This window comes from Panthera tigris, chromosome D2 (genome assembly GCF_018350195.1).
Source record: "Panthera tigris isolate Pti1 chromosome D2, P.tigris_Pti1_mat1.1, whole genome shotgun sequence".
Classification (NCBI taxonomy): domain Eukaryota; kingdom Metazoa; phylum Chordata; class Mammalia; order Carnivora; family Felidae; genus Panthera; species Panthera tigris.
Genome location: NC_056670.1, coordinates 53,970,934 through 53,988,022, shown reverse-complemented (window position 1 = coordinate 53,988,022; position 17,089 = coordinate 53,970,934). Strand labels below are relative to the sequence as shown.

General features: G+C 49.2%; 1 protein-coding gene across 1 annotated transcript in view; it reads left to right on the top strand.

Moving 5' to 3' along the window:
- The first annotated feature begins 15,725 nt into the window (after window positions 1-15,725).
- The window catches only part of PDLIM1 (PDZ and LIM domain 1), a 48,700-nt gene continuing 47,336 nt past the window's right edge, over window positions 15,726-17,089 (top strand). Inside the window, exon 1 of the mRNA XM_042960462.1 lies at window positions 15,726-15,944. Within this exon, the coding sequence (XP_042816396.1) occupies window positions 15,849-15,944 (96 nt within the window). The 5' untranslated portion in view covers window positions 15,726-15,848. The remainder of the gene's footprint in view (window positions 15,945-17,089) is intronic.

Genomic DNA, 17,089 nt, shown 5'->3' with positions numbered 1-17,089 from the left:
TCATCAGCATCTGATAGATACTTGTTTTCACAATCATACAAAATCCGTGAGGATGATTCCATTTGGCTTTGGTATGTATGCCCAGCACCAAGAAGAGTTCCTAACACAGTTGGCACTCACAGTTACTTGATCAAGTAAATGAGTACATAAATGAATGAACCCCTGGGGCCAGAGATCCTAGAACGCAGAATATAATAATGAAAGAAGGGAAGCATTGTCAATCCATTTTATTATAGCAGCAGAAATAAAAGAGAAGGTAATCTCTCAAATTATTCTGAGCTCGTCCAAACTGAGAATTTTCTGTAATTATAGTCATCTTCCCACAGAGATTACTGCTAACTCTGTAAGCTCTCCTTGGTCCTCTGACCTTTCTTTGCACACAATAAACACACGCATATAAACACTTTGCATAGTCTTATACACCTTTTCCCCCTTAACAACAGAGCTTGGACTTGTTTCCACAATTTACTTAACCGATCCCCTGTTGACGATGCAAATAATTGCCAGCTTTTTTCCCTGCAACAAACAATGCTGCATTGAGTACAATTATAGGCTCAAAGAGCCAGAACATTTCAAATCTTGAGACACTGCCAAATTGCCTTCCAGAAAATATCACACCAGTTTACACTCCTGCCAAGTCCATGGGAGTGTCTGTTTCCCCATCACCCAATTATCTGCTTCCATGGAATGCTATTCTCTGTTTCGCCTGCCTGTTCACTGGCCAGCCCCTTCTCAGCCCTCTTTCCAAATCTTTAGTTGCATTCCTAGCCATCTATTATTTTCTCTTAACACATGCTCCTTCAGGAAGCAGATCCCTCACAATATACTCTGGCCTAAAGAGTCAGTTGTATGAGGGCTCCTGTCAATGACAAGTGGTAGACACAACACTACTGGCCATTCTTGGGTCAAAGCACTGGGAAGAAAGGAGTTAGAACCAGCCTCAGGCAGGAGTGAATCCAGATCCTCAAACTCTCATATTAGTCTTATTCTTGGCGCCATTGGTCTTGTTTGGCTACATTTTCACCTACTGAGTACAGCAATAGGAAACATAAGCTGTAGACAGCCCTGGGCTCATTCCTACAGGTCTCGGACTCTAGACTAGGGAAAAGGGCCTTCTTGGTGGGCTTCCCTGAAAACAATTCCAGACTCCGCCAGGTCCAACTTGGATAGTTATCCTTCCTTTGACTAATCACTGGCCAGGGTGGGTGGAGTATGAGTGACAGCCCCACCAGCATCACGTGGAATGGGGGAGAGGAGGAGGCCAGGGGAGGGGTATGCTGCTATAAAAAGGAAGAAGGTGGCTGGATTGGTAACTGAATGGTCCACTGTGTGAGCTAGACCCTGAGCATTATTGCAACAAGCTTTGGAAAATGGAATACTATTGCCTTATCAATACAAATGTCAGTGTAGCTGAATATAGGCTATGTGCTGAAGCCCCGCTGGCCAAAGTCTTAAGAAGAACATGGTGGAGAGCACAAGACGTCCACCCAGACACAGGGTTTGATCTGACCGTAGGGGCACGGCACAACCATATCACATGCTAAAAATATTAGGACTCTTCTGAAGGAAAATGACTAGAGTCTCAATAGTCATGTAGAGTGTTTGCATGAGTTTACATAAGTGTATTCACCAAGTCTTGGCATGTGGAGATTAAGCCTGCCTCGGGAACGCTTAGCTGAGGCCTTTAAGACAAATGAAAGAAGTTACTACTTGATATAGATAATCTGTGGAATAGAGTAGCCAGGCAGGTGGTTCAGACTGAAAATATTTAAGAAAATTTAAGTTGAACCCAGAGTTGGAAAAGCCCTTGATGAGACAGCTGAATGACCATGTGTCACTGGTTTATGATGCCTATCCTGGAGGACAACTCCTCTGCCCCTCCACCACTCTCCCCCTGGTATCAACAGAGACAAAATAGTAGGTAGATTAAGAGTCTCTGGCCCCTCTGGCTTACTTGTTTTTAAAGTGAGACTGACAACATGCCTGGCTGGCTCAGTCAGTGGAATGTGTGACTCTTGACCTCAGGGTTGTGAGTTCGAGCCCCAGGTTGGGCATAGAGATTATGCGAACAAAAATAAATAAATAAATATAGTAATACTTACAAACTTAGGTGAACCTGCAAAGAGAGGTAGAGCTGAGAATCATCCTCAAAATAGTAGCATAAATCACATAGATTGACATGAGCTTATATCATCAGGGTCACTGGATCTCAAAGTGTGGTCCGTGGACCTGTTGGAGTCCCCAGACCCTTTCAGCAGATTTATAAAGTCAAAAGTATCTTCGTTTCAGCAGATTTATAAAGTCAAAAGTATCTTCGTAACAATGTTAAGATGCTTGTGGTAGCCAGCTTCCAAGAATGCCTTTGGTGATCCTTATCTCCCAGTATTCACACCCTTTCGCATTCTATCAGAACTGGTCTGTGTAACCAGTAGAATATGGCAGAAGAAATGAGATGTCACTTCCAAGACTAGGTCACAAAAGCCATTGTGGCTGCTATCTCTTGTTCGTGGGGAGAAGTGGACTATGTTTTGGAACTTCTAAGTCCTGGGGCACCTGGGTGGCTCAGTCAGTTAAATGTCCAACTTTGGCTCAGGTCATGATCTCTTGGTTCATGAGTTTGAGCCCCACATCGGGCTCTGTGCTGACAGCGTGGAGCCTGAACCCTGCTTTAGGTTCTATGTCTCCCTCTCTCTCTTCCCCTGTCTCTCTCTCTCTCTCTCTCTCAAAAATAAAGAAACATTAAAAAGATTAAAAAAAAAAAAAAAGAACTTCTAAGTTCTGGGGCACTTAGGTGGCTCAGTCAGTTAAGTGTCTGACTTTGGCTCAGGTCATGATCTCGCGGTCATGGGATTGCCATCCACATCAGGCTGTATTGACGTGTGGAACCTGCTTGGGATTCTCTCTCTCTCTTCCTCCCTCTACCCCTCCCCTGCTCATGCTTTCTCTCTCTCTCAAAATAAATAAATAAACTTAAAAAAAAAAAGAGGAACTTCTAAGTCCTAGTTGTCATATTGGATAAATGCGCTAATTGTTCCCAAAAAGAGAAGTATTAGAACAAAGGGCTGGGAGCCAGAAGGCCTGGGTTCAAGTGCCACCTCTGATACTCTGATACTTATTTTGTGAGGCCTCAGACATGCCACTTCAGCTCTTTGACACCTGGATCAAAGAGACTCTATTAGGAAGGAGGGAAAGGAAGTGATGTTTAAAGGCAGTGCCCACCACAGAGTTCTCCTGTTATTCCGGTGCCCACTGCATACCAGCATTTTTCATGCATTTTCTCATTTACTTCTCATACCAACCCTACAAGGTAGGTATTCTGATCTTCATTAACAAGTAAGGCGTCTGAGACCAAAGAGTGCAGCCCAAGAGTAAACAGCAAGTGACTGGATTCAGTCTGACTCCAAAGCCATGTGCTTTCCATTGATCTCCCCCTTCTGCCTCCCAGGGACAGACAGCGGGACAAGTCTGCAGACCAGTACACCTCAGGACATCTAAATTTTACCAAGAGATTATAGCATCTTCAAGAGTGACTCATGGAATAATGATAACTGTGATAACCACCTGATGAGCACCTACTCTGCGCTTGAACATTAAAGGTTCGAAAACAGGTCTGTCTCCTCAATCTTCCGCCTGAGCCAAGAGAGCAGCAAAGGCCAGAAGAACTCTTCGGGGAGCGTTGCTGTTTCCAGGTCATCTCATCCTCCACCCTCACAAGCCTCTCAGAAGTAGGGTCCAGCCTCGCTGCCCGCACTTCCTCACCACACCTACTCTTTATCACCTGCACTGTGGCTCCCCACAAAGCTCAAAGGCCCCCAAGAACTTTGTACTCACCATATCTTCTGTGTCAGCTAAGAATGACTTCAACTAGTAACTAAATAATTAGAAATAAATTTGAAAAAAAAGAACGTTTGGGGCACCTGAGCGGCTTAGTCAGTTACGCGTTCGACTTTTGATTTTGGCACAAGTCATGATCTCACAGGTCATGAGTTTGAGCCCTGTGTCAGCCTGTGTGCCAACAGCACGGAGCCTGCTTAGGATTCTCCCTCTCTCTCTCTCTCTCTGACCCTCCCCTGCTCTCTCTCTCTTTCTCTCAAAATAAATAAATAAATAAATAAACTAAAAAAAAAAAAAGAATGACTCTACCTACAGTAGCAGGTGGCCCCCAAAGTGACAGCTTATGTGACAGATGTGTCTCATTATCTCACAGAAAAGAAGACACACTCTGGGTTAGTGTATCTGACTCTCCTGGCCTTTCTCTCATGATTACAAGTTGGCCACCTTGACAGCTCCAAGCATCATATCCCCATACAACCACCTTTGATGGCAGGAGACAGCAACACAGGACACAGGTTTTCTCTGTGCGTGATTAGGGAAGAAAAATCCTTTCCAAAAAGCTCCCCAGGAGACATCTTCCCACATCTCATTGGCTGGAGCTAATCCCATGGCTACTCTTCACTGTAAAGAAACTGTCAGAGGGCAGTGGGCAAGATGGAAGGGAGCTGGGAATGACTTTGGGTAGCTAACCAGCAGCGAGGACCACAAGCTCACTTGTTCCTGGCCTCCGTGAGATCTTCCTGCCTCTCCCCTCACTGTGTCTTTGAATTCCTTCTCGGCTTCTCCTCCTCTCTTCACTACTTCATTATGAATGTTCCCTAAGCTTCCCCCTCTATAATCTGTGGCTTGGGCAATCTTATCTATTCTCCTAACTTTAATATTACCCTTTTATTTTTCCTATGGTAACTTTTTTTCCTACTTTTTTCTACTTTTTAAATGAAACAACACAAAGTTATCAAAGCAAAACAGAACTCATCTAGTTATTACCACTGATATATATATATAACCTCTTTCATGCTCCACGCGTGTGTGTGTGTATAACCTGCTCCTCTCACTTATCATAAACACCTTTCTTGATAAGACGTATTCACCTCTATGTCTTTATTTAATGATTACATGGTATTCCACGGTATAATTGTGCCATTATGTATCTAGCAGCCATCTATTTTTGACACTTAAGGTGTTTCCAGTATTTCGCAATTATGGACAACTCGATGGTGAACGACCTTTTACACGCTCTTAGTACCTTAAATGCCTACTTTTTCCTAGACAAATTCCTAGAAGTGGAATGGCTAGGTCAAAGGGCACACCATATTTAAGGCTTTTGACACACACACATTGCCACCCAACGGTTGACAAGACCTGTCAGTTCTTCCTTGGCACTTCTCTTGGATTTGTCTTTACCTCTTTGTCACTAAGAATTCATCATCCTACACCCTCCCTCAACCGGTACCACTCCCTGAAACCTCTTCTTGCTTTGTACCCACAAAATGATTGTGGGTTTGGAGGTGCCCTCATCACCTTCTGCTTGGGAGTCCAATTGTAGGTAACAGTCTTTAGTATTTTTGAAACGTTTCCAAAGGATTAAAGTGGGGCTCCTTAACATGGAGCATGGATCGAGATGGGCTGGGCCAGGGCAGGTGGTGTGCAACTAGGGGCACTTTCCAGGAACCTGTGGGAGAAACAGGCCAGAGGAGATGGGGAGGGGGCTCCAGGAAGAGAGACTAGAATTTTCAAGAATTGCTGCATAAAAGGGACAGAGAGGAGGCTGAGCTTTCATCCAGGGGGCATCAGAGGGTCAGCCCAGAGCAGGATCAGGCCCGGGAAAGAATACAAGAAGGTCCCATTGACCTAGAAACAATGAAGTCCCTTATATACAGCAACCTTTCCATGACCCTGCAAAAAAGATCCAATCTCCCCCTTTCATTTAAGGAAAAGCCTCTCCTGTCCTGTTCCTCCTCCAGTGACCACGTCATTTCTCTCCTTCCCTTACAACAGAATACCTCAGAAAGCTATGCATACCTGCTGTCTCCCGCTCTTCGGCTGCCTTCCCGTCTTGAATCCCCTCCAATTGGGATTTTGCCGTCACCCTAACAAACTCTGCAATCGGGACCCTCAAGGGCCTTAACAGGGAGAATCGTATGGCTGGTTCTCCGTTCTCAGCTCCCTGGACTTTTCAGATACACCTGAATACTCCTTTCTCCTTGGCTCCCAGGTCGCACTCTCTCTAGGTTCTGGTCCCGCCTCACTGGTGGCTCCTTCTGGATCTGCTCTGGCTGCTCCTCCTCATTCCCCAGCCCCCGCGTTCACAGTCGGTGGGCCCAGGCCCATTCCCTGCCCGCCCCCTTCTTGTCCCTGTCCCCGGTGCCCTCATCCATCCCCTCGGCCTAAAAATCCCCTGTGTGCCCGCCTCTTGCCTGGGCCTCTCTCAGGCCCCCAGCCTCCTACATACAACAGCCTGCTACACATCTCCACAGAAGTACCTACTGGGGAAGTCTGCCACTTAAATATGTCCGGACCCAAATTCCTCAGGGTTCCCCCAAAGCTGCCTCTCCCACAGGCCTCCCTGTTTCAGTTAATGGCAATTCCATCCTCGTAGCTGCTGTTCAGGCCGGAACACGTGAGTCATCCTTGACCTCCCGCCTGCACCACGCTTCCCATCTGTCAGCAAATGCCATAAAATACAGCCAAAATCCAAGCACCGCCCCCAGACTCCTCTGCTCCCACCCTGGGTCCCCAAGCCAGTGTCACCTCTAGGCTGGATTCTTGCAGCAAGCCACTCCCTGCTCCCCTGCTGCCGCTCCTGCCTGCTCTGCCATTCGTTCCAACACAGCAGAGTGTGGGGGACAAGGGGCAGATCCGTTAATCCACAGCAAAGCCCTCGGACCTTCCTCTTGCTCTCGGTGGTTCTCAGATGCCCCACGCGGGAGGCGCCGCCCCGGTTAGGTGCTGGTATTTCTCTGACCTCATCTCCACGACTCCAGGCGTTCAGCTCAGCCACAGCCCCTGCTGAGGAAGGTGCCAGGCTGGTTCCCATCGTTGTGCCATTTCCTCCGCCTGGAATGCTTTCCCCACATATCTACGTGCTCGCTCCCCTGTTCAGGTCTTGACTCAGATCACTTTCCTGGAGAAGTCCTCCCTCATCACTTTCATCATTTTATCATTCACATTCACAACCCATATTTACTTTTCGCCACAGACTGCAACACCATCTATCATCCTATATGTTTTTCCTTAAAAAAACAAACAAAAACACATTGCATTTGGGGGCACCTGGGTGGCTCAGTTGGTTTGGGGTTTGGCATCTGTCTTCGGCTCAGGTCATGATCTCACAGCTTGTGAGTTCTGCTTCGGATTCTGTGTCTCCTTCTCTGCCCCTCCCTGCCTCGCACTCTGTCTCTCTCTCTGTCTCTCAAAAATAAATAAACATTAAAAAATTAAAAAAAAACATTTCATTTGGAGATCGGTTCAAGATCACAGAAAAAGAATAAAGACAATACAAAGAACACCCATATATCCCTTACCTCATATACCTATTGTCAACATTTTATCCCAGTTTTACTCTACACCCCCCGACACACACACACATGCACATTTTTTTTCTGAAACATTTGAGGATAAGTTACATATACATACAGGTGGCCCTTTACCACTAAACACTTTCTCGTGAATTTCCTAAAGATACGGATATTCTCTTACACAACCACAATCTAGTTCTCTACTTAGACACTGATACTTTTGAACATTGTTGTAAATTGAACATTGAACTTTCATCTAATCTCACATCTGCATCCATTTTTTGCCCTCCCCTCCCAGATACATTGCATTTAGATTGTCTCTTTATTCCCCACTAATCTGAAATGTGTCTACAAACTTTGTCTTTTATGACATTACCCTTTTTGAAGAATACAGTCCCTCCCCCATCCCTTTATTTATTTACTTTTTCTCCTCTGCCCTCTCCTTGGAAACATCTCCTTGGGAGCTGGCAACCGCTAAAGCCCGCCCACTACCTCCCCATCCCTTTAGATTTCAGAGGGGGTGGTTTGATGTTTCCTTGTGATTAGAGTCAAGTTATGCGTTCCTGACTGGAATGTTACATAAGCAATATTGTGTCCTTCTCAGGATATCATTGTCTGAGCCACACAGTGTTCTTTTGCTCCTCACAGGTGATGTTAATTTTGATCTTCTGGCAAGATGGTGTTAGAGTTTGCCAAGTTTTGCTGTTGTCTTTTTGTTGTTGTTTTTCCCCCTTCATATCTGATAGGCAATCTGTGGGGAGAGGTTTTAAGACTACGCAGACACCCTACCCTGCTTCTCATCGCACTCTCACACTTGACTTTGCATCCAATGATGATTCACACCCAAATTAATCCTTACCATGATAGCTGCAAAACGATGGTTTTCAAACTCTGGCTATTCCCTCTACATTTACTACATGGGGTTTAAAAGTCTACTGCAAGCAAGAACCTTTCCTGCCCCTTCTTCCTTCCTGCCATCCTGCCTGCCTGCCTGCCTTTCTCTGTCTATCCATTTATCTCCTGTGTGGACTTGTAGCTTCTTACTTTTCCCAATAGGCTAGAATTCCTTATTATTTTAAGAAATTGCCTCAGATGTGACCAGCTAGAGCCCCTTTAGCAGGCTTCTGTGCTCCCAGAACACGCCCCCACCACTTTTTCCAGCACTTTCGTACTCTCTGCGTAACAAGCTAGCCCAGGCTAATCTTGTACCCACCCTGCTGCTGCTCTAGAATTTCTCTGAGAAGTCTTGGCCTCCTCCTGTGGTATTTAGAAACCAAGATCAGGATACCAGGTGTACTCATGGCTCTGGAGTATCTTTGCTTGTAGGCCCTTTTGACTGGAACACATATGCATGCAAATACACATATACATACATATACTTACTTAAACACATACACACCTACCTAAACATACATACACAAAACATACCATATGGTTCACTTGTTTTGTTTGTCCCTCACACTAAAATGTAAGCCCCACCAGGGAGAAAATTTGTGTCCATTTGGTTTGCTGTTGATTTTCTACACAGAGAACAGCCTGTAGCAAATGATAAGTGTCCGGTAAGTGGTTGTTGACTAAAAGAGAAGAAGGAAACAACAGGCTGCATGATTTGCCAAACTGTCACAGCTGACAAATGGCAGAACTCTCTTTCTACGGTGCTTCCAGAATAGGAGCTACCCTCTGGCTAGGAGCCCTGTTGTCTTCACTTTCTCCCCTTAATTTTTTTCTGACCTCTTTGACCTCCAGACCTCTGTAGGTTGCATCAGCTCTAAGGGATTTATAACTCAGGCCGTCAGCAGGTGGGAGGTGAAGGCAGAAGCTAGGTGGTTAGGCTTGAGAGTGGAAGAGCCCAGGCCCGCATCATCCTGTGGTGATGGCTGGGACCTCTCCTCAGCCTGGACTGTGATCTAACGCAGGGAGTAGGGGGACAGGTGGTGGCATCACCTTTGCCCGCTGGCCTCCAGCTCTGTTCTCATGCAGCACCCCCTCCCTCATTGCTTCCCAAGAAATGACCACATGAGAGTAGAGAGCTAGAGGTAATAGAAGAGGAGACAGACCCAGTGGGGGCAGTGGGGACCCAGCAGGGAGGAAGCTACCCTCAAGGAGCCCTGGCGTCATGGAAACTGGCCTGCCACTCCATCTGTCCTCAGATGCTATAAATAGTTGGTTTCAGTATCAGCCACGGCCAGACGAGGCCAGCAGCACAGGCCAGCCCCAAAAGGAAATGGATTTGAGGGAGGATGTCAGAGAGAGAGAGAGAGAGAATGGATGGAATGAGATGAGGCTAAGGGAGTGCCTTTGCCTGTCCCCACTGCACACCACATCAGATCCCTGGCATTCAGAGCCCTCCCCACAGAACTTTACAGCCTGCCTGTCATCCCATAAGGTCACTCCAGCAGACCATCCTCTGCCTTTCCTACTACCTTGTCCTGTTTCTGCCACCTGGTATGGCCTCTCTGCTTCCATATGTGCTCATACTTTTAAAGCTTTTTGCAGGTTCCACATCCTCCAAGGAGGAAGTCCAAAAAACCATTCCTGAAGGATCTAGTCGAGTTGAGTTGCTGGCACTAGGGCTGTGGGTGTGCATGCCAGTGAAGTGGGAAGATCTGGTCCTTGGGACCTCCATGAATTGTGGGCCTGAGGGGTCTTTCTGGAATCGTAGGAAACTCTGAATAACCACCTGCCCCTCCCTCTTCTATTACAAAGCTCTTCAGACCCTACCGCTCTTCCTATGCTTCCCCAGCTCAGACTTTGCCCTGTTACTTGGTTGCTGAGTGATTTTAGGAAAATCTCTTAACCTGTCTGGGCTTGTTGCAGGCTGGGTTCCCTGGTCCCAGAGACAGAGTGAAGCATGCAGGATGTTTATTAAGGAGTGCCCTCGGGCTCCATGTCTGCAGAAGGGAGTAGGGAGGAGACTGGATTGGGCAGAGAGGGAAGTTGAGCTGCCACATAGGCCTGTCGGGCTTGACCTATTCCACAGGGAACTCTGGGGCCAATACGACCCAGCCAACTTGTCCCACCTTGGGCCCAAATGGTCACTTCTTTGTCCCCACCTAGACCAGTCATGGGATACAGGCAGCATGGGGAAGCGCATGCCCTTGGGCAAGGCTGCTCTTCACAGTTGGAGGCACTCCTCGAAGGGGTGGGAAGCCTGAGGCTGTCCCCCTCCCAGGAGCTGGAACAAGTCCTTCCACGAAGGGGGTCCAGGGGTCCAGGGCGGTGGCTCCATGCCTCTGCTCCCTCTGGTAATAAGGGCATCGTGACGCTTCACTGGGCTCTTGTCCAGATGAAATGCAACAATGGATGTCAAGTTCTAGCACACACTCTGACTCATAGTCACTGTTTAGTAATGAGGCAATGTTCATTGTCTGGGTATTGGGCTAGAGTCTGTTGGGTAACTGACCCCAAGCCACCTTCCCCCGTTAGGGGAAGCGGCCAAAGGGTGACTCCAGGTGAGCTAAAGACTCAAATTTAGACTTTTGAAGTTTCTCTAGATGAGGTTACATATAAAGCCACAGAAATAGAATATCAGCAATGAAATATGTTGTTCATCACACAACTTTAAATTCAGGTCCCATTAGCAGACAAATTACATTGTTTATTAATCTATTAATTATCTTGTGAACAACACAATTATATGACATTGTCTTCTTAACTTCTTCAATGTAAACATTTAATACGCATTGCTCTATGATCCAGGTTTGCAATCTCTTCTTCTTTTATTTTTTTCTTTAAAGTTTATTTATTTTTGAGAGAGAAGGGGGGAGGTGCAGAGAGAGAGAAGGAGATACAGGATCTGAAGTGGGCTCTGCATTGACAGCAGAGAGCCTGATTGTGGGCTCGAACCCATGAACCCTGAGATCATGACCTGAGCAGAAGTCAGACACTTGCTTAACAGAGGCACTCCTCTTTTAATAAGCAGGGATGCTTGAGAAATAGCAGTGGTCCAGGCCTCTCTACCTTTGATAACTTTTGTGCCACCTGTCAAGGGAGCCAGGAGGCAGGTGAACAAAATAGCTCTGGTCTGCTCTGGGCAGGGCCAACCTGCACCACTAGCTCATCTGTCCACATCCTCACCAGGCGGGAGGCCAGGTCCACTGCTTAGGTGTCTTTACGGCCCGAGGCACCACGGAGCATGCTCGGTGCGAACGGAATCTGAGAGGCGCCCAATCCCAAGAGGCCACTTCAGGATTTCCCTGTCGGCTGGAGCAGGAAGTGGGAGAAAAGCAAGAATTGGGAGTCCATTCGCTGTCCGGGCCGTGGCACAGCCGGGGGCACCTCCCCGGGCCGGTTCCGCCACAGGCCGTCCTGGAGCCGCACGGGGAGGAGCCGCGCGTGGATCCCAGTGAAGGACGCGCCGACCCTGGGAGCGGGGCTGGGGACCAACGGGGTCTAGACTGGTGGGATAGGACTAGGCAGGGAGAGATGCCTTTGTTTTTCAAGACTGTGAGCTTGAGTTTCAGTTCTTTTTAAAGAAAAGAGAAGGAAGTCAGTCGCTCGGGTGTGATTTGGCTGGGGCAGTTGCACCCGTTTGGGGAGTTGAGAGCCGCTGCGACCCCGCGCCCGCACTCTCTCTGGGCCAGCGGGGCTCAGATCCCCCTTAGGGGTAGAGTCTAGGAGTCAGGTCCCTCAAGAAACGCTTAGCCCAGGGGAGGGGTCCTAGCGGCGATCTCCAGGAATGGGGGCTCTGCGGTCACAAGTACAGGACTTGTCCTGGAGATTAAATAAAACTATAGTTCAAGCCTAGCCCAGCCTGGACTCCCTGTCCTTAAGAACTGGAGCTGTTCCAGGAAGCCAAGTCTCAGCACAGTGGCTCTGGAGGGTCCTGGCAATGGCTCGCTGGGGAGTGGAGGAATGGGGGGGGGGGGGGGCGTTGTGTTCGCTACATCTGCAAGAAGCCTTACTGGAGGAACCCACCAGCAGTCACCTTCCACCCTGTCCACACTGTAAAATTGAGAGCTGGGAAGGCCCACTGTCCCCCCTGATTTTCTGGACCACTTTTTCCTACCCTCCTTGCTTCCCATTTCTCCTGAATTCTCCTGCAAGTCCCCCCACCCGCCCACGCCCAAATATTTGATTGATGAAGGCTGTTTAGGTCAATAAACTTTTATGGAATGCATTATAATAATAACAATAAGACAACTGAACTTCGGAGAGGTTGCTTAAGGGCCTTCCCTTAGTACTCGGCTTGAGTCTAGGGTCTGAGGGACCTGGAGAGTATAGATAAACAAGTAACAGTGTTTAAGATGAGACAAGGTTGCTTGCATTTGCAAGGGGTCAGAGCTGTCAATCACTGGGTATTTTCTGAGTACAAGCTGTGTGCCCATCTCAGAGCTAGCTTCTAGATAGAAGATGAGGTGCCTACCCTCCACCCCAAAACACTAGCATTTAGTCTCCATCCATCTAAGGACCTTGTTTTGAGAGAGAGAGAGAGAGAGAGAGAGAGAGCATGCACATGGGGGAGAGGCAGAGGAAGACAGAATTTTTTTTTTAATGCTTATTTATTTGAGAGAGAGAGAGAGAGAGAGAGCAGGGGAGGGGCAGAGAGAGAGAGAGAGAGAGAGAGAGAGAGAGAATCCCAAGCAGGCTCCACACTGTCAGCACACGGAGGCCCACACAGGTCTTGATCCCATGAACACTGAGATCATGACCTGAGCCAAAACCAAGAGTTGGACACTCAAACTACTCAGCCACCCAGGCACCCCTCTCCTAATTTTTGATAGCAGGTAGGCATCATTTTTATTTTTTAACATCAAATTAACAAATAATTTTGTTTATAAGTAATACTATTGGGTTTACACATAATTTTGTAAACTCTTTTTTATGTATTTTGAAAGCACATCCCCTGCCTCCTCGTACCCTTCACTGTTTTCATGTTCATGCTGTGTACTATTCCCTCACGGCCATACCATATTTAGCCACTTCTCTGTTACTGCTTGATTCCAGTTTTTTGTCATTATAAATAATGCAGCTATAAATATCTTTGTACATATAGCTTTTTCCTCCTTTGAAATTATGTCCTTGGAATCAGTGCCCAGAAAGGGGATGACTGGGTCAAAGGGTTGACTGTTTCATAGCTCTTGCTGTGGAAAGCCAGACCGCAACCAAGAACATTTAACAACCAAGAACATTTAACATTTAACGGCAGCTGTGGACTTGGACGACCTCACAGCAGTACTAGGGCCCCATATTTGTAAAGAATATTGCATGCAATAAGCACTCATTGGCACCTACGATGTATCAGGTTCATGCCAGTGGGACACCTGGGAAGAATGAGAGGCAGCCCCCTGCTCTTGGGGAACACAGAGGCTGTGGCTTTTCAACCTTTTTCTCCTCCTAGACACAAAATATTCAAAACTACTGCACATCTAAAGGCAGACTCAGAATTTAATGATTCCCCCAAATTCTGCAGGGACTTGAAACACTAACATGTTTTCTAATCCACAGAAACTAATTGAAGAGGGTATATGTTTGGCTTCGATGAAGCAGGTGGCTGGTTCCTGGCTATAACTCCATTCCTTTTTTCTCAGATTCAAGGAAGAATGTCAGGTTGCGGGGGGTTGTGGGGGGTGGGGGGGGGGGTGGAAGGGATGTAGAGATAACATAGATCCACTTTGAGCAACCAATTCGAGGCATATGCATTTGTGCTGTGACACAACTGGACAAATAAAGTATTTGTTTATATGCAAATCTGTGCACAGTGCTCCTTGGTAAGTATGCCGGGGTCACAGAGACAGAGCTCTGCTTTTAACAAATGCATACAGCATGTGCTGTGTGCCAAGCACTGTGCTGGGGCCCAAGTGCCAGTACGAATGAGCGCCAAGAAAATCTATGAAGAACCTGGGCCCAGGGAGGCAAGGTGGTCATAAGGGTGGCCAGTGAATTGCATTCCTTACATACTACGTGCCTGGCACTATTCTAAGCACTGGGATACAGCAGTGATCGAATTAGCTCCCCTCCGGGAACTAATGGTTAGAGGTGGGGATGGGACAAACAATAAGGAAAATATTAAGTATATGTCAGATGGTGATAAATACAATGGAGAAAGATAAAATAGGGAAGGTAAGAGGGCAGTCTAGAGAGAAGGTTCTAGATTTCTTAACATTTATTCATTTTTGAGAGACAGAGGGTGAGCAGGAGAGGGACAGAATCAGAAGTGGGCTCCAGGCTCTGAGCTGTCAGCACAGAGCTGATGATGTGGGGCTCGAACCCACTGATCATGATGGGAGCCAAAGTCAAAGGCTTAACTGACTGAGCCACCCAGGCGCCCCTGGAGAGAGGGTTTGAAATTGAGTGCACTCAGCAATGGCCTGTATGATGACATCTGAACAAAGAGAAGGCCATGGATGGCTGGAGAAGAGAATTCTAGACAGAAGCCCTGCTGTGAGGCCCTGAGGCAGGAGCAGGGCCAGTGTGGGGTAGGGGTGGGGGGACAGTAGGAGGATATGAGGTCAGACAGGGAGTTGGGTTATTCTGTGAGTGGCCTGGTAAGCGTTTGGACTTCAGCCTTACTTGGAGTGCAGACCCAGCTGACAGCGGGGAACCTGGTCTGGTCTGGCGTGGAGAATGCACTGAAAGGCCAGGGTGGCAGGGAGCCCAGTTACAAGGCAGGTAGCAGGCTGGGAACTCAAGTTTTTGTCCTCAACTTAGGGCTCTTTCCACTGGCTTAGCCCTTGGCCCACCCCGGACTTGACGTCTGAAATGAAGGTCAGAACCTACGGCGAACTCGAACTCCGAACTCCCGTCTGGAGGAAAGGTTTCTAGGAAAGTTGTGAAGTCCAGTCACAACATCGTGCGATAGTCTCATTAGCATTAGGAAAGTTCCAGTGTGAGCTTCTGCAGCACAGGGAGCCTGGGCGGGGTTACGGTTACATCACTGACCAGCGGTGTGGCCTCGGGCGAGCCTTCTAACTTCAGGCCGGCTCACTTAGTTCATCTGTAAAATGGGGTTAAACGCCCTGACTGCCCCAGCGCATCCCATGAGATCATTCGAAAGCACCTTTTAAACATCATTAGCATTCACGAGAAGCAAACGTGAAAATGCAGTGGACCTCTGAGGGCTGAGTTAGCACAGCACTTCCAAACTCATTTTCGAAAGCGCCGAGCCCGGCTTTGTCTCCGGCGCGGTGTGTGTGTCGGAACCTGCTTGGCTCGCACCTAGCACCCGCGGCGGGGCTGGGAGCGGCGGCGGCCTGCGCGGGGGAGAGGGGGGCGGGCGGGAGACGCTGCTGGGGCGGGGCTGCGGAGAACCCGGACCCCCCGACCCGCCTCGGGGCTCCCCGGGCGGGCGCGCTGGGCGGGGAGCGGCCGCGGGCCGGGCGGGGCGGGGCGCCGGGGCGGAGCCGTCCCCGCCCCCGCGCGCCCCCACCCCCGCGCGCTCCCTCTTCACGCCCGCCCCAGGCTCCCAGGGCCCGCGCCGCGCGCTCTTTCTCCGACAGCTGCCGGGAGCCCAGCGCACCGCGTCCTGCACCGTCTGTGCCCTCGGGTCGCCCCGCCATGACCAGCCAGCAGATAGTCCTCCAGGGCCCGGGACCATGGGGCTTCCGCCTCGTGGGGGGCAAGGACTTCGAGCAACCCCTGACCATTTCCCGGGTAAGAGCGCTCGGGACGCTCAGGGAGCGGGGAGCACCGAGCTGGGGAGCGGCGGACCCGGAGGGGATCTGGGGGAGGGGGTCCGGGGTCCCGCGGTCGCGCTGCCTGGAGACCAATGTTAGGGAGCCCGGGCCCGAGCTAGCACGGCCGGTCGCATCCAGGTGCGCCTCGCGCCAAGCGCTCCCCGTGCGCCTGGGGCCTCCGCCCCTTCCCCGCCGCTGCGCTCCCGGGCGAGGCGAACGGGCGGCGGCCGGGCACGCACTGCCGGTGTCAGCGCGCGCCAGAGAGGGGGCAGTTTTCGTTCTTTCGCCACCGAAGCGCGGCCCGGCGTGTGGGCGCGCCTTGTCCACGCGCGAGGGCGTGAGAGTCCCCGCAGCTACCGCACGCTGGCAGGTATCCCGTCCCAGTTCTTCACAAGTCGCCCGAGTGGCTGAAAGTAGATTGGAAGCAGCTGGAAAGACCTGGAAGTGAGGTGGAGTAGGTGGGAAGTTTACCCGGGGCAGGTGTGATGAATTTCTGAAACAACTGGTTTTCCAATCTTTGGACTTAACTCCGTGGCCAGGTCTCCCCTCGTTCCTACCTTTTGGAGAAAGTACCGGATTTTGGAAACAAGCAAGCCCAGATAAACCCTCTTGGACATTCCCCTCCTCCTGCGGGAGATGGCCATGCCTTATTTCTTCCTGCCGTTCCCAGGTTATCAACCGAACAGCCACTTTTGCCCAGGGATACTGGGTGGGGAGGAGTTTTCACTTTGCGTGGAGGGGGAATGCTGCTTGCAAGCTTCTTGGGCCTTTGGGAAGGCCCAGGTGTAATGGGAGACCACCAGGCCCATTACCCTGGAATAAAGCAGAAACCCTAGGGAGACTCAGACTCAGGGTTTGGAGGCCCAGGCTTAGGTCTTCTAGTCTGGACTAACTGTAATGTCCCAGTGGGAGTTGCCCTATTCACTGCCTGCATCTAAAAGGCAGCCAATAAATATTTTCCAATAAATGAAAAAGCATTCCCTGGTGTTAACACCCTCCCTAGAGGCCTGGTATTCCATTTTGGGGGCCATCTGCTTGCTGAAGCTGACCCTAAACTTGCCTCCCCAGTCATCTGAACATCTCTTTGTTCTTTGTGGGAGGATGGAGAGGGAAGGGAAGATC